Source organism: Ceratotherium simum, chromosome 22, assembly GCF_057802395.1.
Source record: "Ceratotherium simum simum isolate JZ-2026a chromosome 22, ASM5780239v1, whole genome shotgun sequence".
Classification (NCBI taxonomy): Eukaryota; Metazoa; Chordata; class Mammalia; order Perissodactyla; family Rhinocerotidae; genus Ceratotherium; species Ceratotherium simum.
Genome location: NC_141921.1, coordinates 14,729,309 through 14,754,842, shown reverse-complemented (window position 1 = coordinate 14,754,842; position 25,534 = coordinate 14,729,309). Strand labels below are relative to the sequence as shown.

The window sequence follows — 25,534 nt, the reverse complement described above, 5'->3', positions numbered from 1 at the left end:
CTAATTGGTTATTGCTGGTATATAGGAAAGCTATTGATTTTTGTACATTGATCTTGTATGTGGTCACCTTGCTAAATTCTCTTACTAATTTTAATAGTTTGTCAATTGATTTTCTTAGGTTTTTCTGTGTAAGCAATAGTGTCACCTGCAAATAATCACAGTTTGTATCTTTTCTAATGTTTAAACCTCTTATTGCTTTCCTTCTGACTTAGAGAGAACATCTGATACCATTTTGAATACTGGTGGTGATAAAGGTCATTCTTGTCTTGTTTCTGACTTCAGTTGGAATGTGTCTATTGTTTCACCATTAAGTATGGTGTTTACTGGATTTTATCATTGTTTTATTAAAAACAAACTATCAAATTAAGGTTGTTCTTTTCCTAGTTTTCTAGGAGATTTTTTTCTTTTATATCATTAATGGGTGCTGAATTGATTAAGAGAATCATATTTTTAATTTATTATTATAATAAGTTAAAGTGATATATATTCTAATGCTGAACCATCTTAGCAATGCTGGGATAAATCCTCTTTGGACTTGATGAATTATTCTTTTAATACACTGCTGGGTTTAATTTGTTAACATTTTATTTAGGATTTTTGCTTCATTGTTCCTAGGTGGCATCATGTATATATTTTTTCTCTTGCTGTCTTTCTCTGGCTTTGGTGTCAGGATATGCTGATCAGTAAAATGTATTGGGTGGCTTCCCATCTTTTCTTCTTTCTTTCTTTTTTTTTAATGAATAACAACTTTATTTTTGACACTTATAGGCTGATGAAAATCCATTATTAATCCTATTAAAGAAAATCCAACATCTTAATTGAAAAGCATGGTAACTATATTTACTCATTAAATACTATTTAAGTTTTTAAAAACAACCTGAAAATATCCAGCAGGCATGTTTAATTTCAGTACAACAGATTCAAGACCAGATATACATGTTACATGCATCAAGGCTAGGTTACAAATAATCATGGTCATCATCATTGTCATCGTCATCACCTTCAGTTTTTCTTTGAATGCATTTGATGATTCATTGGCAGTATTTTGTGATGACACTATTAGTGGTAATAAAAATGTTTTTGGACCCCATTTATGATCGATTAATCAGAACATTCTGAACAGGCGATGTTGCAGGAATTGATGTTTTTACAGCTTGGAATTGTGAAGTGACCATCTGCATTGTAAATCTTCGCCCTGTGAGGGACGTTGGAGTCCCTACCTTAGCTGAAACAGACATGGTTTGTGGGGTTGGTGTGCCTACAGAGGGAGCACTTGGTCTGCTGAGCCAACACTTAACCATGGAACTGTTATTCTTCCTGCAGAATAAAAGTCTTTGTTGGGGGCCAGCCAGGTGGCATAATGGTTAAGTGTGCATGCTCTGCTTCACGAGCCCAGGGCTCACAGGTTCAGATCCCAGGCACAGACCTATGCACTGCTCATCAAGCCATGCTGTGGCGGCATCCCACATACAAAATAGAGGAAGATGGGCACAGATGTTAGCTCAGGGCTAATCTTCCTCAGCAAAAAGAGAAAGATTGGCAGCAGATGTTAGCTCAGGGCAATGTTCCTCATTAAAAAAAAAAAAGTCCTTTTTTGTAAAGACTTAAGTCTAAAGTTTGGAGCAGTCAAGCATTATCATCAAGTGGCAGCCTAGGGCCTGAATATGGCCTGATCAATGGCAAAGGGGTTTGATTTCTTTGCTTTGCAATATCTAATAAAAAAATCTCTTGGGCTGGCCCCATGACCTAGTGGTTAAGTTCGGCGTGCTCTGCCATGGCAGCCCTGGTTTGGTTCCTGGGTGTGGACCTACACCACCCATTAGTGGCTATGTTGTGGCAGCAACCCATATACAAAATAGAGGAAGATTGGCAACAGATGTTAGTTCAGGGCTAACCTTCCTCAAGCAAAAAAAAAAAAAAAAAAAAAAAATCTCTTGGGGAGGAGAGGTAAAAGACTGGTCAGGGCAACGCCCAATTGCCAATCGCATATCATCTGCATCAACAGTTTTCTTAGCGTGGGTTGAATAAATTTTTGCATCATCTAGCATTGTGGTCACAAATTGGAAGGCAAAAAACTGCAATATCTGACTTGTAACTCTTGCCTCATATTCTGTAAAATCTCCCTATGCTTTGGGATTTGTGCCATCATCTGCATCTTTCACCATGCTCTCGGGAGAAGCCATCTTGCTAGACTCCATGATATCTGGTGATCAGACTTCTCCAGCTAAATCACCCACATAAATGTATTTCAGTCCTGTTGACACAAGTTCTTTGCCTAGCGTGGTTTTTCCAACCCCGAGTGTACCTTGCCTGTCCCGCCCTCCAGCCCCACCCCACCATGCGCCCTGATCAGTGAGCAGGATGCTCAGCCTTTTTTTATTTTCTTAAATAGTTTACATAAAGTGAAAATTATGTATTCTTCAAAGTCATTTCTCTCTTTATTAGTTTCTGATTTGGTGCTACTTCCATAAGTTGAATCAAGAAAATTTTCAACTTCTTATATGCTCTAAAGTTGACTTGAATAAATGAGGACTAATGTGTTCCTTGAAGACCAACTAGAACTCATTTATCTATCATTTTCAGCCTGTTACCTTTTAAAATTGTAGCTCAATAACAATATTTTTAGTTTTTCTATGGTTATTGCTCTATTTGGTTTTCTAATTCTTGGAACAATTTTGGCTACTTGTTTTTACTAGAAAGCATAACTAAGAGCTATGAGCTTTAACTGATAAAGAAACTGGTATCAGAGCAGGCATGAATTTGGTATTTACTTTTGGGTGGAGAAGATCCAGCTACTACCAAAGGCAGCCCTTGGCCTGCTGCTAATAGATTATCACTGGCAATCAGTTATCATCTGAATGAAAGAGGCGTTGACGGCAAATCTTTAGGGAACCAAATGTCCTCTGCCACAGAAAAGGATGGAGGGCAGAAAGTATCTGTGAACTAGAGTGAAGAGGGGTGTCTTTCTGGACAGAGTAAAGAAAGAGAATGTCAAGGTCAATACCCTAAAATTTTGGCTCAAGGCAAGTCCTAAACCATTGACTTTCTAATGTTTATGATAAAAATAATTTATCTCTTGTAGTCATGGGGCTGATTACAAAAATAAAATTCAAAGTGTGATTTTTTTCACTTTGAGAATTACTCAATTACTGAGAATTACTGCAGTCCAGTGTCAGTTAAATCCACAGCCTTGCCAGGACTCTTATGTGAATGTTGGAGTGCTGACCAGAAAAGAAAGCATTCAGATGATTCAGAGCGTCCAAAATCCTACCCCGTTGAGTCTCCCTTGCCAGCAGAAGTGGCTCCTCTTCCTCTGCTGAGGCTAATGAGTGACTTCTGACATTCCTTGTCAGCAGGAGGAAATAGTGACACAGCCCTGTGAAAGCCTCATATTGACACCTTCCAGTAAATCAAGAATGTGCCAGAATCAAAGCATCTTAGATTCAATGAAATAAGGTAAAACCCCACGAAAACACATCTCAGTGATGTTTCTGGAGGTCCAGTGTTCTAGGGAGTGTCACAACGTCCCCTCCTAAATACAAGTTGCTTCACTTTACACCCTCCTACCATATGAAAGAGGCAGAATACCATATTTCATTGATTCTTATTTAAAAAAATAATTTATTGGGGTAAAATTCACATAACATAAAATTAACCATTTCAAAGTGAACAATTCAGTGGCATTTAGTACATTCACAATGTTTTCCCCCACATTTTAACATCTCTGAAATGGGAATTCATCTTACAATCAATGGTATATTACGGTTTAACTGACAGTATTTTTAAAAATTCTTCACAGTGGAATATAAATGAAGGTGTACCTTTCAGTTGATGGCATCTTAGATTAGTTGAAATACGGTACTTGGTGGTCTTCTTGGATTTTTGAGGGAACATACATCATATTTGGGTATCTTGCACCCTACTCATTTACTAAGTGACCTGAAAGACTGTCAGCTTTGAGAGGAATCCAGAGCAAAGGAAAACTCTCCAACTGGCCTAGGCTGCAATGTAGGTAGATATGCCACTTGGTCTTCACAACCCACCAGATCCAATCACGTTGAGATCACCATGCTGATGGGGTCTACAGCAAGCCCAGGGGGAACACTGCAGTAGGTGGCCCTGGGGTTTATGAAAAAAGCCAGGCCCAGTTTGGCAAAGAACTGATGTCCCTTTGAGAAACACCTTTATCTTACTACTGGGCCCTGATAGAGACTGAATGCTTGTCCATGGGACAACGAGGTGGCCCTGCAAACTGAAATGCCCAATAAAACCTGCAAACCATTTGATCTACTATAGAGTCTGTAGCATCCAACAGTCATCCTCAAGTAGAAGGACACAAATGAGACCAGGCCTGAGCACGCTCTCCTTTGCCACCCACCCCTCAACCAACATCTGTGGTCTCAAGAGGCAGAGATTGTTCAAATGGATAAAAAAAGCAAAACCCAAATATCTGTTGTATATAAGAGATGCACTTTAAATGTAAACATACAAAAAAGATAAAAGAAAATGGAAGGCAAAAGATATACCATGCCAACAGTAAGCTTGTGAAGGCTGGAGTGGCTAGACTATTAGATAAAGTATACTTCCAGACAAAAACTATTACCAGAGATAAAGACAGATACTTCATAATGATGAAAGGGTCAATTCACCAGGAAGATATAACAATTATAAACGTGTGTGTGCCTAATGACAGAGCTTCAAAATATATAGAGCAAAAATGGACAGAATTAAAGGAAGAAATAGACGATTCCACAATCATAGTTGGAGATTTTAAAATCCCCCTCAGCAATTGATAGAATAGACAAAAAAAATGGGGCACATGCTCACCTCACGCTGGGAGAGCTCAGGATGAAGAGACCCATTGCCACTCGGAAGGAGTCTTGGTGAGGAGAAGGGGGGAAGATGCGGAGGGAGAGGGGAGAGGGAGAAGGGAGAGAGCGAAAGGAAGGAGAAAGCCAGGCCAGGCACGCGGGAGCTCCAGGGGACTATTTCTGGGCCCAGCTGTGAACAGACAGGCTGAGGAGGGATGGGCTCCTGGGACCCTTTTTTATCTTGTTTCCTCTATTCACATTCAATCAGTTCCTAGTTCTAGTTGACTCTACCGCTGCCTTCCACCCGGGTCTCCTGCCTCCCTCCAGCTTCGCCCTCCCCATTGGCAGGCCACCAGTGATCTTTCTAAAAGATAAATATGACTCTTTTCAGCCTTCTTCCCAACTTGCTCCTCCCTGCCCCTCCTCCCCCATGCCCTTCAATGGCTTCATATTGCTCTCAGGATTAAGTGAAAACTCCTTGCAAGTTGGCTCTGCAACCCCAGAGTGCCCCAGCCTGAAGTCCTTCTCCTGGGCTCCTCATTACGTCACTGCAGTGCTGGGTTCCCAGAGAATCAGCTAGGTGAGCGGTGCAGACCAAGCTCTTCTTGGGGCTGGCAGTGGGACTCGTCACCAGCTGCAGTCTGGTAGACGAAGTATGGGCAGTGGCTCCCCAGAATGGGCAAGAGAGAGGCATCCCTTTCTCCTCCCCTTTTCCCCAGTCCCCAGAATGAGTTCCCCGAAGGGATGAGAAGCTCTGGACCAGTCATTCTGGGGCATTTCCCAATAACAGCAGCTCAAGAGGCACTCCAAGGCCGGGAGTAGAATCCAGGCCGTGGCCAAGACAGGATGGCATATGACTGCCCTTAGTGTAAAACCCAGACTCCTCCCCACGGCCCCCAGCGCCCACCTCTGCTCTCAAGTCTCCCTATTCTCCCCTCTTCACCCAACACCCACTACACGGGCCTTTTTCTTTATATCCCTTCAACATATAGAGTTCCTTCCATTTTACAGACTTTGCACTTGTTAATCTTCCTGTCTGAAGCCTTCCTTCCCCAGGTATTCTATGGCTGTTTCCATCATTTAAACCCCAGCTCAGATTTCCGCTCCCCAGAGAAAACTCCCCTGACCACACTACGTAAAACATTCCCCCATCCTAGTACCCTCTTGTATTTTTTTCATAGCTCTTGTCATCATCAAAACTTACACTATTTTATTGTTTACATGCTCAGTGCTTCTCTTCTTCCACTAGATATAAGCCCCACCAGGAGATATTTGTATCTCTTCTCCCACTGCATCCCCAGAGCCTAGAACAATGCCTGGCACATACATACATTTATGTACCATGATCTCTGTCTTCACAGAAATGAGTCTATCAAGGGATATATACACATTAAACAAATAATTTCACAACTAATTAACTATAAGTAGAGTCAAGTGTTGGAGGCAGAGGTGCAGCACCCTCTCCCACTGCTCTGTCCACTTCTGGCTCCAAGGACCATTCCCTTACCCTGTGCGCAATTTCTGCTGCAAGACCCTGGCTTCTCCAGAACCTGTTTAGAGTTCAGAGGATTCACCTATGAATCAGGCCTTAGAAACAGGGCAAGGTTTGTACCTCCAGGCCCAGTTCTCCAAAGTTTTGGGGTCTAGCTAGGCTTGTGGCTGCAGTTGCTGAGTCTCCAGCCGCTCCAACCAGAACAGGCTACGACACGGACAGCCAACTTGTGTGGGCCGTGTGCTCCTCCAGTCCCTCCGTGGATCTTTGGCAGCCTTGGCTTGGGGTCTGGTCTCCTTCAGGCCTCAAGCCCCACTCTATCGCCCATGCTCAATGCCCACGTGTCCTCCATATTGCAGGACGGTTTGCAGAGGCTGAAGTTGGGAGCTGCTTCCCAAGTCCCTCTGGGCTGCCGCATGACCTCCTGTTCTCGAAGCCTCTCTCTGCGGGGAGACGAGCAAGCTTCTTCCCTCGAGGGCTACTTCTTCCGGGGGCTGCGTTCTGGGCCTCCGCCCGCTCCGGCGCAGCGGGCTCCCGCCGCAGGCGGCTGCGGGAAGCGGCGCCCAGGGGCCCGCGGCCTCGCCGTCCCGGCCTGGCCCCAGGGTGGCACCCCGTCTACCTCCTCCCTTCACCCCCAACGCTCAGCACTCACCGCGCAGGGGCAGTTAAACCACTAACTCATTTAACAGAAAAATGAGGTGTGCCAGGCGCCGTGCTCCTGTTAACCAGGGACCGTTACAATTTCCATTTCACAAATGCGACACGGGTTCAGAGACACTAACCTACTACCAAGGTCCAAAGCTCTGCGCCGTTTCCAGTGCCCGAAATGCAACACAGCAACGTAGACGGAAAACGCTAGCAAGCAGGCACCGCACGGACACGGACTGGCTCGTGGGAGCCAAGGGCGCCGACAGTCTCCGCGCGGTCAGTAGCTTTCACACTGGGTTGCCAGCCGGCTCCATTTCCGCGCAGCACACACCGGAACTGTTCGTATCGGCCGCGTTTCTACAGCGCACGACCGGAAGTTTCTGTCTGCGGCTTTGCGGGAATAGGGGTGCGGTGGGCCCCGCAGCTGACGAATCCAGGCACAGCGGCGCTGGGGCTTAGCAGGCAGGTGGGACCGTTAGGAAGACCCGAGCGGCGGGACACAGGCAGAACCCCGCCCTGACCTGGGCCACCCCCTCCTCGCGGCCTGCCTCTTCATCCCGCCCCCCCCGGGGCTGAAGTGGCTCCACCCCCTGATCTGAGCCTGGTCCCTCCGCAGGCGCTGACCCTTGACCTCGGGGCGCTCTCCATCTCTCAGGCGCGATGGCTACGGGCGCCGATGTGCGGGACATTCTAGAACTCGGGGGTCCGGAGGGGGATGCAGCCTCCGGGACCATCAGCAAGAAGGACATTATCAACCCGGACAAGGTAGCAGGGGCGCCTGACAGTGAGGAGGTGGGGAGGAGTGATAGCGGAAGAGAGAGGGCGGGGATGAGGACGGGGTGCTGCACTTCCAGCGGGATGGGCGGTCAGAGGTGCGGCATAACGGGACCGAGAACATGTGTCACCTTGATGAGCTGGGACAGAGGAGGTGGGACACCTGTGGGAAATGGTGGGGATCAAGAGGGTCTGACACTTGTAAGAGAAGAGAGGACTAGGACAGCGTGACGCTCGTGGGATATTGGGGCCCCAAGTCGGTGTGACATTCAGCGAGATGGTGCAAAAGTGCCTTCTCCTCTGACAGGTGGGGGAATCTACCCAGGTGAGGTGGAGGTGGGAGGAGAATGACCTGCTCAGACTGGGGGTGGCCCTGTGAGTGGGTTTAAATGTGCCTTTGTAGTGTGCCATGTGTCATAGTGTGTATGTGTGTCATTGTACCTATAGGTGCTGGTTTGTTCAGGGATTGAGCTGGCCTAGAGAACTTGCAGGGAAGGGAGTCTAGGCTGTGGTTCCTCTCCTGTGATTTCCTTCCTCAGAAAAAGTCCAAGAAGTCCTCCGAGACACTGACGTTCAAGAGGCCCGAGGGCATGCACCGGGAGGTCTATGCCTTGCTCTACTCTGACAAGAAGCAAGTATTAGAATCCCAAGTCCCCCAGGCTCTGGTCCCTGACCCACCTGCATGTCCTGAACTCCTAGGTTTCTCCGCTAATTCTCTCCCCGCCTTCCCTCCCCAGCCAGGGGTCCTGCTTGCTTAGTAGGATGCAGGAGGAGCTCAGATCTCTCGCTCCAGGACATGACTTCCTTGCTCCAGGGTAGATCAGCAACCTGGGCCCAAAGGCTCTCTGCACCCCTTGACTCTCACCTCCCTAAACCCTGCTGCCAGGGATGCACCGCCACTGCTACCCAGTGACACTGGTCAAGGCTACCGCACAGTGAAGGCCAAGTTGGGCTCCAAGAAGGTGCGGCCCTGGAAGTGGATGCCATTCACCAACCCCGCCCGCAAGGATGGAGCTATGTTCTTCCACTGGCGACGGGCAGCTGAGGAGGGCAAGGACTACCCCTTCGCCAGGTTCAATAAGGTAAGCCACCACCATCTGGACATAGGCCAAGGTTGCCCACCCACCCTCAGCCACTTGTGTGAGCTCTCCAGTCTCCTAGGGTTGGCTCCAGAGGCATGCTCACACCTTTGTCCCAACCATGGTCACCCACTCAGGCCTTGTGGCGACTACCTGCAGGTAGGACTCTGTGGGTCTTTTCTGTCTATGGGATCCTGTCCTTTCCTGGACCTGCTCTGGGTTTTGGTGGCTTCTCTTGACCCTTCAAATGTCGCTGTTCCTCAGACCTGTGTCCTGGATGCTCTACTCCTCTCACTCTGTACTTTCTCCCTGGTGTCTCATTTCCCCTGTGGCTTCAGTTCCCTCTGTATGCCAGTGACCCCAGCTTAATGTCTCCAGTCCAGAGCAGTAGTTCCCACCTATCCAATCGTTTACTTAACGTCTCGCCCTGAGGGCCCCACAGGTGTTTCAGATCAGGTAGGTACCCTTGAGCAGAACTCGTAGTCTTCTCTCTGTTCTCCACCCCAAACCTGTTCCCAGTGTCAGTCAGTGGCACCACTGTCCACCCGGTTGCCCAAACCAGAAGCTTGGGAATCATCCTTGACTTAGTTTCTCCCTTAGCTCTCACATTATTTCAGTCAACAACGGGACAGAGAAGGTAGGGGACAACAGATAACAAACACGTGAGCGAATAAATTGGATTCTTTCAGGTAAGAGCCATCAATAAAATGAAACTAGGATGTGAATGGGATATGAAATGAAATAGAGAGTGAACTTGTAGGTGTAGGGAAGGCCTAATTTAGATAGAGTGGTCAGGGAGGCCCTCTCTGAGAAGGTGGCATTTGAGCTAGACCTCGGTGATAGATCTAATCATTGATTTCTGCTGGTTCTGTTTCCATAACAAATCACATCTGCCTATGTTCTTCATCCTCTGTGCCAGCACCCCAGTCTAAGCTGACTTGTCTCTGGTCTAGATTACTGGGGCTCAGACGGAGAAGGCCTTACCCAGACTCACCCAGCCAGTGAGAGGCAGAGCTGGGCTGGGCTAGGATTTCCTAGGCCATTGTCTGAGCCACTATACACTATGGCTCACGGTCCCTGCAGCCTGGAGCAGCCTAGACTTGAAACCTGAAAGCACTAGGGGATTCAACCCAGGACCCCAAGTCCCGACTTCTTTCCCCTCAGCCCAGTATATCCAACTGCACCTGGACACCTCTCCCTGGATGGCTCACAGGCTTCTCAGACTTGGCACATCCACGTGTGACCCCCCCATGCCCCAAGCCGGGCTTTCCTCCGTCTCACCACCATCCTTAGGCCTCTCAGGTCCAGTGGAGAGAGTGGCAGGAGATGTAAGGTTGAGAAGGGACAACCAAGAGGTGAGGCGTTTGAGGCAACAGGAGGGAAGGCTGGATGAGACCATTTGAGGGGAAGACAAAAGAATGTTCATTCTGTATTCATTAAATACTGCTTCATGCCAAGTCAAGCCCTAGGCATTGAGGACACAAAAATGAATCAGACACAATATCTGCCCTCAAGAAACCCTCCACATTGTTGGGGAGGGGGTGGGAGGAGGCCTAGGCAATTACAGTTTGGTGGGATACATGCTATATTGGGAGGACCTGAAGGTCATGGAAGCTTCCTGCAGAAGTTAGAGCTTGTGAGTCTTGGAGGATGTCACTAGGTGATGTTAGGAAAGGAGTGCAGTGACTTTCTCAGGCAGAGGGGACAGAATGAGCAAAGGCATGGATAGAAAACCAGTCACGTGTGGGTTGCTGCGGGCATTTCCCTATGATGAAGCATAAAGCCCAAGGTAGGCGATGGTGGGAGAGGAGGCCTGAGAGGGCAGCAGGGACCAGGTCAGGCAGGGCTCAGCAGCCAGGCTCAGGAATTTGGGCTTTGCCCTGATGTCTTTGGGTAGCCACTGACAGATTTTAACTAGAGTAGTGTCAGGATCAGATCTGAGGTTTAGAAAGATTGTGGTGACTATGGGTAGAGAATGAAGTCAGTGTAAAGTGAACTATGATCTTCCCTCCAGTACTGCCCATTCCTGGGGTCCTGTTCTCAGTCCGTGGCTCCCCGGCTACTCTTTCACTCACACCAGAAATACAGGCGTCACCTGTGACAATTCCCTCACCCTCACGTCCGGTTGCCGCATCCTGTGGTTTCCATCCAAAGCCTCTCGAGCCTGTGCCCTTTTCTCTCCCTTCCACTGGTGTTTCCTTAGTTCAGGCCTCTTCACTGCTCACCTGGATCATTTTTAAAACCTACCAGCTGGTCTCCTGGGCTCTGGTTTCACCCCATCTGTCCTCACTGCCAGGGTGGTCTTTGTAAACAGGCATGACCATTTCACTCTTCTCTTTAAAGCTAACCTTCTTGGCTCCCCTCACCCTCAGGATGGATTCTGGACGACTCAGCCGGGCACGCAGGCCTGTGCAGCTGGCCTCTGCTGACTCAGGCTCTTTTCACGCCTCTCTGTGCCTTGCCCTTGACTTGTTTCCCTCACGTGTCCCTGACTGCCAGGCCCGCACACATCAGGCTCTCTCTCATCGCTGTTTGTGTTGCCCCCTCTGCCTGGATTCCCTCCACCATTTTCCCTCACCAGTTCACTGCTACTTACCCTTAAGACTGAGCCAGGCCTCATTTACCTTTTCCCTGACCATCCCTTATCCCCAGGTTGGATCAGGTATCATTCATTACACCCTAGGCACGCCTTTGTCATCAAACTTGCCACACTCTACTCAATTATTTTTTCAGCTGGACTGTGAGCTCTGAGAAGGTAAGGCCCCTGTCTGTCCTATTCAGCACTGTGTCCCCAGCATAGGTCTGGCAGGCCATGATAAATATTTGTTGAATGAATGAATGTCTCCCTCGCTTGACTGTGAGCTCCTTGAGAGTGGGACTGGCTACAGAGTTCCTGAGTATCTTTTTTTAATTAAATGGAATTGACATGCATAGGAGAGATATTTAACCAAACCTGGGAAACCAGAGAGACTTCTCAGAGGAGATGATGCCTGAAAGAGATCAAAAGGATGAGAAGTTGTCTAGGTAGAAGGGATGTGCAAGTGGGAAGGCATTTCAGGCGAGAACAACAGAGACTCAGCGGGAGAGCCTGGTATGTTTCAGAAACTGCTAGTCATGTGGGTAGAACTTAGGGTCCGTGAGGATCAATGGCTGCAGAAAGAGGCCAGGTCATTCACCCATGTGTTCACTGACTGAACAGAAATATTCAGTAAATATTTATTGATACCTTTAGTGTGCCTGGCCCTGTGCTGAACCCTGAAGATAGAAATGAACCAGACAACCCTTGCTCTTGAGGAGTTTGTGAATTATCTAGAAGGCACTTTTATCTTAGAGTAGTGGGGAGCCTTGGAGGGGTTTAATAGAGATGGCTGGGTAACATGATCAGATATATATTCTAGAATAGTGCTCCTCAAATTATCTTTGGTGAAGGACTTTTTAAAAAATTTCCAATCCAGAGACTGATAAAGATAGTAAAATTACAAGAAAAGACAAAATATAAGTCCTTGTTTCTTCATTAGATCCAGCAGTGTACACTTGTTGTAAAATTATCAAGATTTCTAAATGCCTACTCTCAATTTCCCTACTTAGCGTAGAGCAGTGATAACAGTCTGCAGACAGCCCTGGTCTGCAGGCTGTCTTTTAAGGAGCACTGTTCAGAGATCACTCTTGGCTGCAGATGGAGAGTTGCTTGGAGGAGGATTGGATGGAGGCAGAGAGACCAGTGGGGAGGCTGTTTCTCTGATCCAGCAAGTGGCAGTGGTGGGCTGGACTGGGACGTGGCAGTGGAGACAGGGATTCCAGAGGTAAAGCCACGATTTGGGGAAGGGGAGGAGTCAAGGGGAAAGGTAGGAAGTAAATGTGCAGCCCAGGTTTCTGGCCTGGGCACCTGGTGAGTGACGGTGACACTGACTGAGGCCTGGACTGGAGGACATAGATGTTTGAGGGAGGTGGTGAGCTCAGTACTGAACATAAGAAGTTGGTTTATTTTTTACTGAGGTATAATTGATGTATAATGTTATATTAGTTTCAGGTGTACAACATTTGTATATATTGTGAAGTGCTGACCACAGCGAGTCTAGTTAACACCTGTCACCTAAACGTATATTAAGTTGAGGTATCTGTGGGGCCTGCAGTAGGAGATATCCAAGAGGCAGCTGGAAATAAGGGTCTTGAGAGCAGGTTCAGAGCCAGTGTGGTCTTTGATGGAGAAGAGAAACTTCCGTGGTGCAGCCTAGCATTGACTCCTTCCTGGGGTCTCTGACAGACCCAGCTAGTGGTGGTGCTGCTTGTCCCTGAGGGAGGCCTAGGGCACAGGGCCTGGGAGAGGGCAGGCCAGGGCATGGGCATGGTTGCACATGCTGGGGGTAGGATTCAGGCGCCTTTTCTGTAGAGAGGTGAGCTTGGCCAGCTCTGGGGGAGCTGCAAGTCTCACTGTCACCACTGGGTGGCAGGAGTGCTTCAGACAAGTGTTCCATGGACGAGGGAATCCTGGGCCTTTCTCTAGTATTTAGCCATCTGCCCTTCTCCAAAGTTGACCTCTGGACTCCACAGAAGCGCTCACCTGTGGGCCCCTCACCTTAGTTGTGGGGGCAGGAGCATGTGCCCTGTTACTGAGGCTCTGGAGCTGAGGCGTGGTGAAGTGGCTCCTGGAATGAAGGTAGAGGCAGGCTGCAGTCCTAGAGCCTGCCAGGGCTTCTGGCCAAGCAGAAACTGTCTCTCCTCACTCAGGAACATCATCCCCAGGCTGCCCTATGCAGGGCCGCAGGCAGAGGGTTTGCTTTTGTCCAGCCCCGGGATTGGCAATAAACAGGAGGGGCTGTGGTCACAGGGGCTGGAGCCTGCTGGACGTGACATCACGTGGGCATGCCCCCACTCTCCCTCTGTGCCATAGACCGTGCAAGTGCCCGTGTATTCAGAGCAAGAGTACCAGCTTTACCTTCATGATGATGCTTGGACTAAGGCAGAAACGGACCACCTCTTTGACCTTAGCCGCCGCTTTGACCTACGTTTTGTAGTTATCCATGACCGGTATGACCACCAGCAGTTCAAGGTGAGCTGGTGTCGTGCACTCGCACGTGTGGCAGACCCACTACCTCCGTGCCGTCCCTTCCACGTGCCTCTGAGCGTTCATCCTCCCGCCCCCCCACGTCTTTACCCTCAGAAGCGTTCTGTGGAGGACTTGAAGGAGCGGTACTACCACATCTGTGCCAAGCTTGCCAACGTGCGGGCCGTGCCAGGCACAGACCTCAAGATACCAGTATTTGATGCTGGGCATGAGCGACGGCGGAAGGAACAGCTGGAGCGTCTCTACAACCGTACCCCAGAGCAGGTCAGCCCTGAGCCCCACAAACTCTCCTCCGTGCCCTGAAACCCCGTGCCCATTGCCTCCAACCTCCATGCCCTCAACTCCCTCCCCCAGGTCCCCTTACCTCCCACTGGTACCTGTGTGGCCCGCCCCCCGAGTCCAGCCTCTTACTGGCCACCCTCCCTGCTCTCCATAGCCCTCCCTCGTGATCCCTTACTTCTCAGATTCCCTCACAGACAGCCCAGCACCCCTTCATCTCCCTGTCTACCCTCACTCCCCAGTGTGCCCTCACGCACTTCTTAGCATCTCTCGCTTTCCCAGGTGGCGGAGGAGGAGTACTTGCTACAGGAGCTGCGCAAGATCGAGGCCCGGAAGAAGGAGCGGGAGAAGCGCAGCCAGGACCTACAGAAGCTGATAACAGCGGCAGACACCACTGCAGAGCAGCGGCGCACGGAACGCAAGGCACCCAAGAAGAAGCTACCCCAGAAGAAGGAGGCTGAGAAGCCGGTGTGGAGACTAAGTCAGCCCAGCTCAGCGGGAGGGGTTGCCTGGCACAGGGGACCCTTAGAGGAGGGCTCTGAGAGCATCCAGAGCTGGCAGGGTGCTGAGACTCACACTGGGTCCTCTCCTTGTGACGCCTTGGTCTCTATAACTCCTCCTCCAGGCTGTTCCTGAGACTGCAGGCATCAAGTTTCCAGACTTCAAGTCTGCAGGCGTCACGCTGCGGAGCCAGCGGGTATGTGAGTCACCTCCTTCAGCGTGTTTGGGCTCTGGGCTCTGTGTGCCCCAATGCTCAGGCCGTGGGGCTGGAGCAGTAGGAGAGGTGGTGCCATGTGCTGCAGATGGAAGTGGCCTCACTAGGCTCTTGGGGATGTGGCCAGGCTGAGGTCACAGCTTTCACTATATTCCACTTGCTGGCTATTTCCTTTTCTGACTCAGAGCTGCCTCCAGGGGCTACCTTCTCTTCCACTCCCCCACTGCCTTGAGTCCCCTGCACCCTAAGCCGCTTGTGGGGGAGAGGGCTCAGCTGCCTGGGTCTTTGCAGATGAAGCTGCCAAGCTCTGTGGGACAGAAGAAGATCAAGGCCCTGGAACAGATGCTGCTGGAGCTTGGCGTGGGTGAGTGTGGGCGCTGGGCTCCACAGGAGGTACCCATCTGAGGCTGTGGGTCAAGGCTGGGCCGGGGGAGGTCAGTTCCTGGCGCCAGCCTTCCACCACATCCTGCCTCTGCCCCTGTGCCTTCCGCCCACCCATCCGCAGAGCTGAGCCCAACACCCACGGAGGAGCTGGTGCACATGTTTAATGAGCTGCGGAGTGACCTGGTGCTGCTCTATGAGCTCAAGCAGGCCTGCGCCAACTGCGAGTACGAGCTACAGATGCTGCGGCACCGTCACGAGGCCCTGGCCCGGGCTGGTGTGCTGGGGGCCCCCGCCACGCCAGCATCAGGCCTGGCCCCGGTCTCTGTGGAGCCAGCAGTACCCGAACCTGGTCTTGGCCCTGACCCCACCAAGGACACCATCATTGATGTGGTGGGTGCACCCCTCACGCCCAATTCGGTAAGAACCTGGACGGGCCAAGAGAGCACAAGCTGGCCCTGCATGTGAGCACGAGCACGTGCATGTACACACTCCTCTCCCTTTAGTGCCTGCGACAGGAATCGTCACTCTAAGGGGTTCTGAGACTGAGGGTAGGAGTGGGTGGCCAGTGGGCTTCACCTTCCCTGAGAGTGTGAAACACACGCACCAAGTCTGAATCAGGCCTTGGGGGCCAATGACCTCCACACCTTCTGTCTCCCCTCAGAGGAAGCGACGGGAATCGGCCTCCAGCTCCTCTTCTGTGAAGAAAGCCAAGAAGCCGTGAGAGGCCACACGGGGTGTGGGTGATGCTGCTGTGTAAATAGAGCTGCTGAGTTGGACTGAGCTGCTTCCTTTTCCTTCCCACCACTTCTGATGCCCCTGGCTGGGAGGGTGGGCAGGAGGGGTCACCGCACCCACTCCTCGGGGGTGTCACGGGGGCTTGCCTACGTTGAGGCCCTTAGCAGCCCTCTAACTACTGCCAGTTTTGCTGAAACACCGGTACCTGGAAACACCTGTGGTTCTACACTCAAGATGGTCCACACATAGCAGTGGTCTCAGCCGCAGGTTCAAACATAACCTTGTGCTCAGACAGTCCCTGTGCATATTCAGTGAGGGTCTCACAGGTGCTCCAGTGACCACCAGCCACACTGGTGGCCTTGAGCAGAGAGCAGCCTGGAACATGCTCTAACCTCTGCACACCCTGACAGCATCAGGCACAGCACGGCCTGGTTCACACACACACCCAGGGCCTCATTTCCCCGACTTTATTCAGTGGCACGTTCACAGCGGGGATGGGGGTAGACACGAGGTGGGGCCTGATCTGTCCTGGAGCCCTGGGGGCACCACACACCATGCACTACAGATGGGAGGGGTACAGGGGAGCTTGATGGCCCCTGTAGAAGCCTGTGTACCAGGGAGGAGGTGGTGAGTGCCTGGGTCCCCCTAGCCCAGGCCCACAATGGGAGGGGCTCATACTGGGCTGAGGTTGAGGGGTGGGGGTGGGGGGCACAAAGTGTCTGCTCCAGAGGGGCCAAGTGGCCAAGCCTTTACCCAGGGCACAAGCCCACAGGGCAGGCTGGGGGACACTCTGGACGTAGAGCTGTGCCACTCTCCCTTTTCCCCTCTGGTGAGGGAGAGGAGGGTTCTGGGCTGGGCCAAGCAGCTACCCTGTCCTGCCCCATCCCATCCTCGGCCAATCAGAATGGCTTCGATGTCTGCTTGAAGATGAAGCCTCGATACGCGAGTGTCTTCATGATGTTGGCAATGTTCTTGCAGTCATCTAAAAAAAGGAAGAGAAAACATTTAGATAGGCCCCAGCTCCTTCCCCTTCGTGTCCATTGGTGCCCTTACACTGGTGGGGGTGGGATGGAGGGTCAGACTCGGGAGCCACAGGTTCTCAACCAGGGGGTCCTCTCCCCTGCCGGTAGCATCTCCAGCCTCAGGTTGGGCTGGGTGATGCTGGGCCAGCAGGAAGCCTGGTCTCAATGCTTCTCAGCCCCATAATTCATGCTGGAAATTGGCCAGCGTGTCCCGCCCCGGCCCCAGTGGTGATGTATGGGCGCCGTCGCAGTAAGAAAAAGGCAGAGTAAATGTGTAATTTCTCCCTTGACGGCCCCCGGCCGCTGGGCGATCCTTCTTGTTGCCGCCACATGGGGACGGCCCGTCCGCCACACTCCGTCTTCTCGCCACCCGCCTTGATGTCTCCATTTCATTACTGTGCGGCCATTCATCACGCCCACGGCCAGGGTGACTTTGCTGGCACTTGTGTGTGTGGATGTGGCCCAGGCCATAATCACTGGTGACAAGGCACAAGCCTTGGCACTTTCAGGCCAGGGCTCTGGGAAACCAGCCCTGGGGCTAGGCTTGTGTGCTCCAACAGCAACCTGCCTGGGCACCTGCTCCTGTGCAGCCCGACGGGTAGAGAGGGTCCAGGTTTGTGGTGCTCTTAACACCCTGGCCAGCAGCCATCTACTCGACAAGCCTGTGTATGCCCAAGCCCTGCCTCTCCTACCCCAAGAGGCTCAAAGCTGGTGCTGGTCAGGCTTCAGCCCTGTCTCTGGCCGTGTCTCAGGTTAAATACGTCTGTGCCTGCCAGACCTTGTCACAGCAGTTTCTCCGTATTGGTTCCAGTGAGAAACTCAAAAACTGTCCTAGAACCCTGGTGGCCACAGGAACAGGTACTCCATGGCCTCAGTATCATGGTCATGGGCAGGACTTGTCCCACTACCACCAGCAGGAGGTGCAGCTGCCCAGAGCTTGTTCTATAGTAAGCCTAGGAGAGAAATGGCCCAAGTGCCTGGGTTTTTCTGTTCCACTGCCCAGAGCAGCCCCAACTCCCTTCCCCTGCCTCTCCCACCCCTCTCCTACCTCCCGTAGATGCTTCTGGGCCATCACCAGGACCTCAGCTGCCACAAACCCTCAAGGGATTGATGCTGTGATTGCAGAAGTATTGTACATCGATGTCATAATCAGGTGTGTGGGGGGTGGTAAGGTCAAGGTGGGGTCAGGAGGCCTCTGCATCTGTCAAGGACCAATGCCTTCCTCTGAGCCCCACAGCCTGTCCTTTCCAGGACCTTAGACTAGGAAAGAGGATCCACCAGAGCTAGAAAAGGGCTGCAGGAGTCTCTGGTTATCCCAGGGCCTGTATCATCAGCCAGACACCAGCTCTGCAGACCCTGCTTAGAGCAGATAAGGTCTCTGGGTTGGGCCAGACAAGTCACACAGGGTCCCTTCTTGCAGAACACAGTATCAATGTACCCTTGGTGGATGTGGGCATGGAGAAGTGACCCAGGACCTAGACACGGGACATCTTGTTCCCGCAGGGATTCAGCAAGCCACAAGAGCTGGTCTGAGGCACAACAGTGGGAAGACGGATGGGTGGGTAGTGGCGGCCATGGCAACTCCAGACGTGACCCATCCCCGTGGTTTATGGGCCAGACACGCACCCCGCTCAGCTGAGGCCCCGTCATTTGTCTCCCTTAGTGTGTATGCCTGTACTGTGGGGGTAGAGGGTGGAGGGAGGCGGCTTCGACAGGAGGAGCTAGGCAGTTGACAGGAAGGGGAATCGGGCAGGAAATGCTGTGCAGGAGGGGTGGGGATGGGGGTGGGGATGGGACAGGAGGCCCCCAGGAGCAGGGAGGGTTTATGACAGGGCCCAGGGGCTCTGATGGCACCCCCGAAAGGGCTACAATGGGGTGCTTTTCTTCCCAAATAAGTCTAGCCTTGTCAGGGCACCTCCCATCCTGCCTGTCTCCTGCACTCTGGGGACCATGGTTGCTGTGCATATTAAGAATAAGTCCCCTCGTTATCTGCAATTACCCAGCGGCCACACACCTCATTTCTTCCAGCAGAAAAGAAAATTAGTTTTCTATTGACTTCATCTGGCTCCTCCCTCATTGCTGGTCAAATCGCTCAGTCTGCCTCCCCTGGCCCAAGTGAATGGGCCAGCTCCTCCCCCCAGGCAACCAGCCATCCAGTGGGTGAGCAGTGACCTCCCACTTGTGCCGGGCCCTGAGCTGGGAGAAAGTCCACATGGCCCAGTCTCTGTCCTTGCCTCTCCCCACTCTGCACACGGATGGCTTCACCCACATCCCGAGACCTTCAGCTACCCCTGAAGATTGCCGTCTCCAGCCTGGATCTCTCCCTGAGCTCCAGACCACAGATTCAGATGCCTCCGGAACATCTCTTTCTAGATAGCCATACAAACTCAAGACGTCCAGTAATTAATTTTCTCCCCCAAGCTTCTTCACTCCCGTGTTCCCCATCCCAATGAATGACACCCCAAAATGCCCAAAAATGAACTTGAGAGTCAGGCTTGACACCTTGCTCTCCCCCTCACTCCCCAAATCTGATCAAGTATGAACTGCAGGTTTTATCTTCTTCTGTCTAATGATCCACTCCCCCTTCACTCTGGCAGCTACCCCCAGGCCAGACCCCGCCATTTCTTGCTCTTAGGACAACAGCGTGTCCTCTTTTTCTTCCCTCTAATCCATTCTCTTGTAGCCAAAGTGATCTTTCATACACAAATCTGATCACGTCCTTTTCTCTTTAAATCCCTTCAGTGGCTCCCCTTGCCCTCAGTTTCAAGTCTACACTCTTTAATATGACCTAAAGGCAAAGGCCCTGCAAAAATGGATCCCTGAAACCTCTGGTCTCACCTCTGCCACCGTCTACCCCAATCCCCATATTCCAGTCTCAAGGAACCAGTTTTCTGAAAATGACAAAGTGGGTTTTGGAGTCTCACAGACCTGTTGCTAGTTTTAACTGTGTCCACTGGCTGCGTGCCCTGCGGCAAGTGCTTAGTTTCTTTGGACTTCAGGGTCCTCCACTAGAGTGATAATGGACGCCCCCTCAGTGAGGACTAAACAGGTGATACAACCACATGTCTGTGCACATGCTTTATGTTTGGAATACCTCTTCTCTTCTTGAAGGGAAGGCAAGGATGCTAGTTTCCTGGATGACCCAATGGTGAGAAAGTGTATATTGTACAATCTATGGCATAGATGACACAGGGCAGCACACCTGATGAAACCAATTGTCATTCACTCCACTAACTCTGATTACTGATCCTGTGTACTGGGGATTCTGGAGTCTAGCTTGTTGCAGCTGGTCCACTACAATGAAAAAAGAGAGACCCAGATTGGTGAAGGCACTTGTTCCAGTTCACACAGCAAGTCAGTGGTGTGACAGTTATGGACTTCCAGCCCAGGCTCTTTTTCTGCCCTTAAAGCCTTCATAAGAGTCAATGCAACCTACTGAAGAGTGTAAAAAGTCAATGGCATACTTAGAAAATGAAGAAACTGGGCAGAAGAAGCACAGAGACAAATCTGGGGCTTTAATAGGCCATAAGTTCAGAGAGACAACAGCACATGGTGACAACAGGGCCTCTCGGAGAGTCCTCTGAAGCCCTGGGCCACCTGGGTCAGCAGCCACAACTTCTGGCACCTCTTACTGAGCTAATGAAGCCAGCCTGAAGCTCTTATGGGGTAGAGGTGGGAGAGGTGGGGGCACAGCCTGTGCCCACGATAAAGGCCTCCAAGAGCAGGTCTTCCTCACCTCACAAATTCTAGAAGACTAACCTGTCTTTATTTCCTGCAGGGTCATTAACTTGTGACAAGATGACCCTCTAATATTCTTTTTTTGGGCAGTAATATTCTTAATTTTGGAAATATTTTTCTATTACCAAGACTGTAATGGGAAGGGTGCAGCTATATAAATCCCTCAGAGAGGTGAGTGGGGCTAGCCCCTAACAGAGGATAAGCTTGTTGGCTGGGCCCCAGGGTAGTCAAATATCCGCTTGGCAAGGGAGCTGCTAGTGGAAAGGTAGCTCAGATTGTTTAGGACAGCTCGTGAGAGCTCACGCAGGGCAACCACGTGAGGCTCACATGCTCCAGTGAGCTGCTCCTATCTGGGAGTTGAACAGTAGAGGACAGGAAGCAGTGCCTGGGCCAGGGCCACCCTCAGGAGGGAAGGGGCCCAAGGAGACTCTTGGAGGACCATTTATTCATGCACTCATGCATTCAGCAAATACACACTGACACCTTCTGTGTGCCAGGTGTACATGGGCCATGCTGGGTCACAGGGCAGCACAGCCCCTGTAGCTCCCTGCCCTCATGGAGCTCAGAGACAGACCTGTCAGTGGTGCAGAGTGAGCAGTGCTATGAGAAAAGGAGGCACAAAAAAGGCACCTCGTTCAGTCTGAGGATCAAAAAAGGGTTCCTGGAACGACAAAGTCAAGCAGAGCTCTGAGGGGCGGGTGGGAGGGGGCTAGCCAACAAGTTAGGGTTGAGGTGAGCAGGTGTTCTTGGCATAGTGAAGAGCACAGGCACATTTCTGGAAGGGAAATGTGGAGTGTCCAAAACAATTTTAAGTCTAGCAGGTAGTAGGGGTGATGAAGACTAAGAGGCAGGGGAGTGGCAAGAGATGAAGCTGACAAGGTCAGCAGTGACTGGCTAGAGGAAACCCTGAAGAGCCCTGAATACTAAGCTAAGCAGCTTAAGATTTTATTATTCTGGGCATGCTGAAGAAACACGAACATGTTTAAGGAGGGGCAGGAAGGAAGAGATCTGGGTTTCAGAATTATCATTCGAGGATTGGAGGGGTAAACCCTGAGGTAGAGACACCAATTAGTAGATTCTACTACAGTCCAGGCCAGAAATGGTGGCCCAGCACTAGGCCAGTGGCAGTGGAGATAGAGGTGGAGATATCTCGGTGATGTGGAAAAGTGGATGCAGGCAAGAGGTTTTTAGGAAATAAAATAAGCAAGACTTAATGCGAGGATTGGGAGGGCTGGAGAAGGGATAAGTCTAGGATCTTAGTGCCACTCACCGAGATAAGGCAAACAGAGAAGGTGCAGCTTTGGGGCAGTGATGAACTTAGCTTTGATATGTTTAGTCTTGAGATTCCTATGGAGACATCTAAACTTATCAGGCATTTCCTTTATGGTTTCTAGGTCTTCCGCCTCCCAGTGTTATTAGAAAACTATCATATATTTGCTTCTAATACTTTCAGTTTTTATATTTAACTTTTTAAATTTGTCTGGAATTTATTTTTATCTATGGTGAGAAATAGAAGATCTAACTTTATTTTTTCCCTAGTGGACAGCCAGTTGTCCAGTCACCACTGATCGAACTGTCCACACTTTCCCCACCCTTCTGAAATGATGCCTCTATCATATATACAATTCCCATACTTGGGTCTGTTGCACCCAGGAAAGAGAATGAACATGAAATGATCAGAGGCAACTGGTTGAGGGGCCATCAGGGGCAGCAGGGTAACAAGCTATTGACCTTATGGGGCTATGAGGCAGAGTGGCCTAAAGGAATATTCAGATACCTGAAGCCTCCTGCCTAAAAAGTTCAGCCTAGTAACACACCTTATTAGGAATCTGCAGGAGCTGGTGAGGAATGGGGCCAGAGCCCACGGAGCAAGGGCCAGCAAAGATGGGTAGGGAGAAAAGCACAAGGAGCAGGAATCATGTGAAGATGAGAGAGCACGAGCCCTGGGTGTGTCAACATTCTAGAACCTCATTTTGTCACCACATCTGTCTGTCTGGACATCTTGCCAGCAGCATGCCTGAGAGCAAAGGGCCAATGGGTCAATCCTGAGCCTACGTGACACAGGATTGCCAAATTAAATATGTCCCCAGCCCCACATGGAACATACACTAAAAAATTATTTGTTGTTTATCTGAAATCCGAATTTAACTGGTGTCCTATATTTTTATTTGTTAAATCGGCAACTCTACGCTGGGGGCCAACATCTCAGTTCAGGATACAACAGCAAATGGTAGCTCAGAAGAAAGACAGGGGCCAAGGCAGTGAATTTAGGACTGAACCAGCAGAGGGTTCAAACCTGTATATCCTTAGATTCTGGGTTCAAACCCAATTGCCATCACTTAATAACTGTGTGAACTTGACCAAGTTACTGTACTTCATTTAACCTCTCTGTGTTCCAGTTTCTTCTTTAAAATGGGAATAAATGATTAATTATAGCAACTACTTCCGTCAAAGGGCTGTTAAAAAGATGAAATGAGTTTTTATTTCTGAAGTACTTAAAACAGTAGCTGGGGTAGTTGTTATTATTATTGTTATTACAATAATATCCAATAATATTGTTATTCCAACAGTAATACCCTGATATCCCACAACCCCTTGTTCCTTGTCCCAGATATGGCCCACACAGTCCCCTGGGCCCCCAGACAGGGCTACCTTGGCCCACCCAACAGCACCCCCAAGACATAGACTCCCTCTCCCCACAGACACCCTCCCACAGCTCCCTCTCCCCACCCCCCAAACAGGGCCCTTACAGCTTCAACTTCAAAGTGACCCCTTCTTCCAGCCCCTTCCCCACCCCCCTCCACCCCACCGAGGTGCCTGGAGGTGCCACAGGGTTGATGGTGAAGGATGATGGTGGTTCCACAATAAGGGGAAAAGGCAATTTCATCTTGATTAGCAGGCGATTTCTCTCTCCATAATAAGCGTGCTCCAAATAATTAACGTGTTTTACGTAATAATGAAATTACAGAAATGCAGTCCACTTATTCAAACAACTCACCATTACCATATTTTTAAATATTAGACTTAATTAGAGTTTATCACTTCAGAGAAGTATGCGGACCGAAGATGTTTTTAAAAAAATCCTCATAAAGTGTTTATTAAGCGCTGGTAAAGCTGGGATAATGATGTGTTTGGAAATTAAGGCAATCAAACACTTACCACCGCTCCTGGAGGCCGGGCATGGAAATGAGGCCATTACACGCCCATTACCCTCCAGCTCACAGCCACTTGGGGGGCGGGGAGAGCACGCGCCTGGCCGAGAGGGCATAATGCCCGGAAACGCCTGTGCCAAGGTCCCACAACAGCCTGACCAGGAAGCACAGCATCAAACCCCTTATGTCACATCATATTTGGCCACCAGGAACCCAACTCAGACTTGGCCAGCAAATGACCGGGCTGGTCCCAAATGCCAAAGAAGATACCCAAGACCAACCCTGATACAGACTCTCAGGCCTGGCAGGAGACCTCAACTCTATTCAAACTCCAGTGCCGAATGGGGACAGAAGCCAGGCTGGGCAGCCAGAGAGGTCAACAAGAGGAGGCGCAGGCTGAGGAAGCTACGGACCCAGAGCAGGTGGGCCACTCCTAACTCTGGGCCACACAGGAAGGGGTAGCCAGAGTGGTGGGGAAGGGTCTAGGAGGAAGGTGGGGAACCAGGGCCCAAAGATGCAGAGGAGCCAGGGGCCAGGCTCAGGAACACACTTGGGGACAGACCAGCATCAGGGAAAGCAGGCAAGAAGGGTGGCGGGAGAGGGGCCAGTAGCTCCAGGCCCCATTTATCCCAGCGAATAACTAATTCCAGAATTTATCGTGCTGGGTTTTTGTTCTGTGGCCATTTATATCTGCGAGGGGAGGAAATGAAGAGGCAGCGCGGACGCCACATCTTTCTGTGTTATTGCTTGTCTGCCATTTGCAAATCATTATTAATTGTGGGCTCTAGTGGTGGGCCGGGCGGGGGCCGGGCTGGGTACATCCACATAGCTCTTCATCAAGGACCCCAGCCGCTGCCCCAGAGAGCCAATTACCCCGCCCTGATTGGGATCAGATAAAGAGGGAATTTTTACAAATTAGGGAATAAATAGAATTTCCACACAGGGCGCGGGCAGGACCTGAGAGGCTGTAATGAAAAACCATCCGTCACCATCAATGCGGCCTGGGCACACAGCCCCGGCACTCCCTCCCCTTGTGGGCCTGCCCTAACGCTCAGGGGCCTGGGCGTACAGGTCTAAGGACACCCCGACCCCTCCAAGGCCTGGGTGGGGGAGAGGAGTCTGCTGGTGGGGTGCGTGTACACCCTTTGGGCTGAAGAGGCCTAGGCCTCAGCTCTGACACTGTCCCTAGTGCCTCCTCATCCTTTCCCTGTCTCCCTCTTCCTCAGGGTCTTGACAAGGAGGAGACTGAGGTGGTCCTGAGAAAGGCCAGAGTTGGGGACCACAGGGCAGAGACCACATCCACGCCCCTACAGCTACGGCAGCCCTAGGGCAGAGCCCCGGCCCCATGGACCACTCACTCTGGGTTCCCGTTAGCGCTCCTCCCCTTGGATCATTAAATATGTATATCTTATTACACGCCTTGTTAGAGTATCGAGCTCTATTGACTGATGATAAATCCTGAGCCTCGTCCTGGCCATAAATTTATCTGGAGATGATGAAGACTCAATAATCTAGTCAGGCAGATAATATCATCGGGCCTTAAAAAAGATCATTACATTATATGTCAGAATTAAAAGTGAAATACGCCGTAGTAACAGGGCGGCTGCTCTGGCCATTACAATGGGTGCCCACCTCCCCCG

At 50.7% G+C, this 25,534-nt stretch overlaps 2 protein-coding genes and 1 pseudogene across 8 annotated transcripts in view; 1 reads left to right on the top strand and 2 right to left on the bottom strand.

The window, feature by feature from the left end:
• Positions 1-953: 953 nt before the first annotated feature.
• LOC101406362 (transcription initiation factor TFIID subunit 9-like) lies at positions 954-4,862 on the bottom strand (annotated as a pseudogene).
• Positions 4,863-7,311: 2,449 nt separating this feature from the next.
• Positions 7,312-16,023, top strand: DMAP1 (DNA methyltransferase 1 associated protein 1). Of its 3 annotated transcripts, none has more exons than XM_087446067.1 (11): positions 7,312-7,417; positions 7,568-7,716; positions 8,265-8,356; positions 8,612-8,807; positions 13,696-13,854; positions 13,966-14,133; positions 14,431-14,616; positions 14,774-14,845; positions 15,155-15,227; positions 15,369-15,664; positions 15,909-16,023. In XM_087446067.1, exons 2-11 carry the CDS (start codon positions 7,612-7,614, stop codon positions 15,966-15,968), a joined length of 1,407 nt encoding a protein of 468 aa, XP_087302193.1. In that variant the 5' UTR covers positions 7,312-7,417; positions 7,568-7,611; the 3' UTR covers positions 15,969-16,023. The 3 variants fall into 3 exon arrangements, with proteins under 3 accessions (XP_087302193.1, XP_087302194.1, XP_087302195.1); XM_087446068.1 differs by having other exon boundaries at positions 7,316-7,413; XM_087446069.1 differs by lacking the exon at positions 7,312-7,417 and having other exon boundaries at positions 7,606-7,716; positions 8,173-8,356.
• A 411-nt stretch (positions 16,024-16,434) lies between these two features.
• ERI3 (ERI1 exoribonuclease family member 3) overlaps positions 16,435-25,534 on the bottom strand; it is a 127,210-nt gene continuing 118,110 nt past the window's right edge. For all 5 annotated transcript variants that reach the window (XM_087446071.1, XM_014796439.2, XM_087446070.1 and 2 more), the window contains one exon: positions 16,435-16,964. In XM_087446071.1, the coding sequence (XP_087302197.1) occupies positions 16,882-16,964 (83 nt within the window). In that variant the 3' untranslated portion in view covers positions 16,435-16,881. The remainder of the gene's footprint in view (positions 16,965-25,534) is intronic.

What these genes read in the sequence shown, in the direction of transcription:
- DMAP1 (XM_087446067.1), top strand. Translation starts at nt 7,612, where the DNA reads ATGGCTACGGGCGCCGATGTGCGGGACATTCTAGAACTCGGGGGTCCG. An exon ending in ATGACCACCAGCAGTTCAAG is followed by an intron (nt 13,855 to 13,965) that starts GTGAGCTGGTGT and finishes CTTTACCCTCAG; the next exon opens with AAGCGTTCTGTGGAGGACTT. An exon ending in CACCCCTCACGCCCAATTCG is followed by an intron (nt 15,665 to 15,908) that starts GTAAGAACCTGG and finishes GTCTCCCCTCAG; the next exon opens with AGGAAGCGACGGGAATCGGC.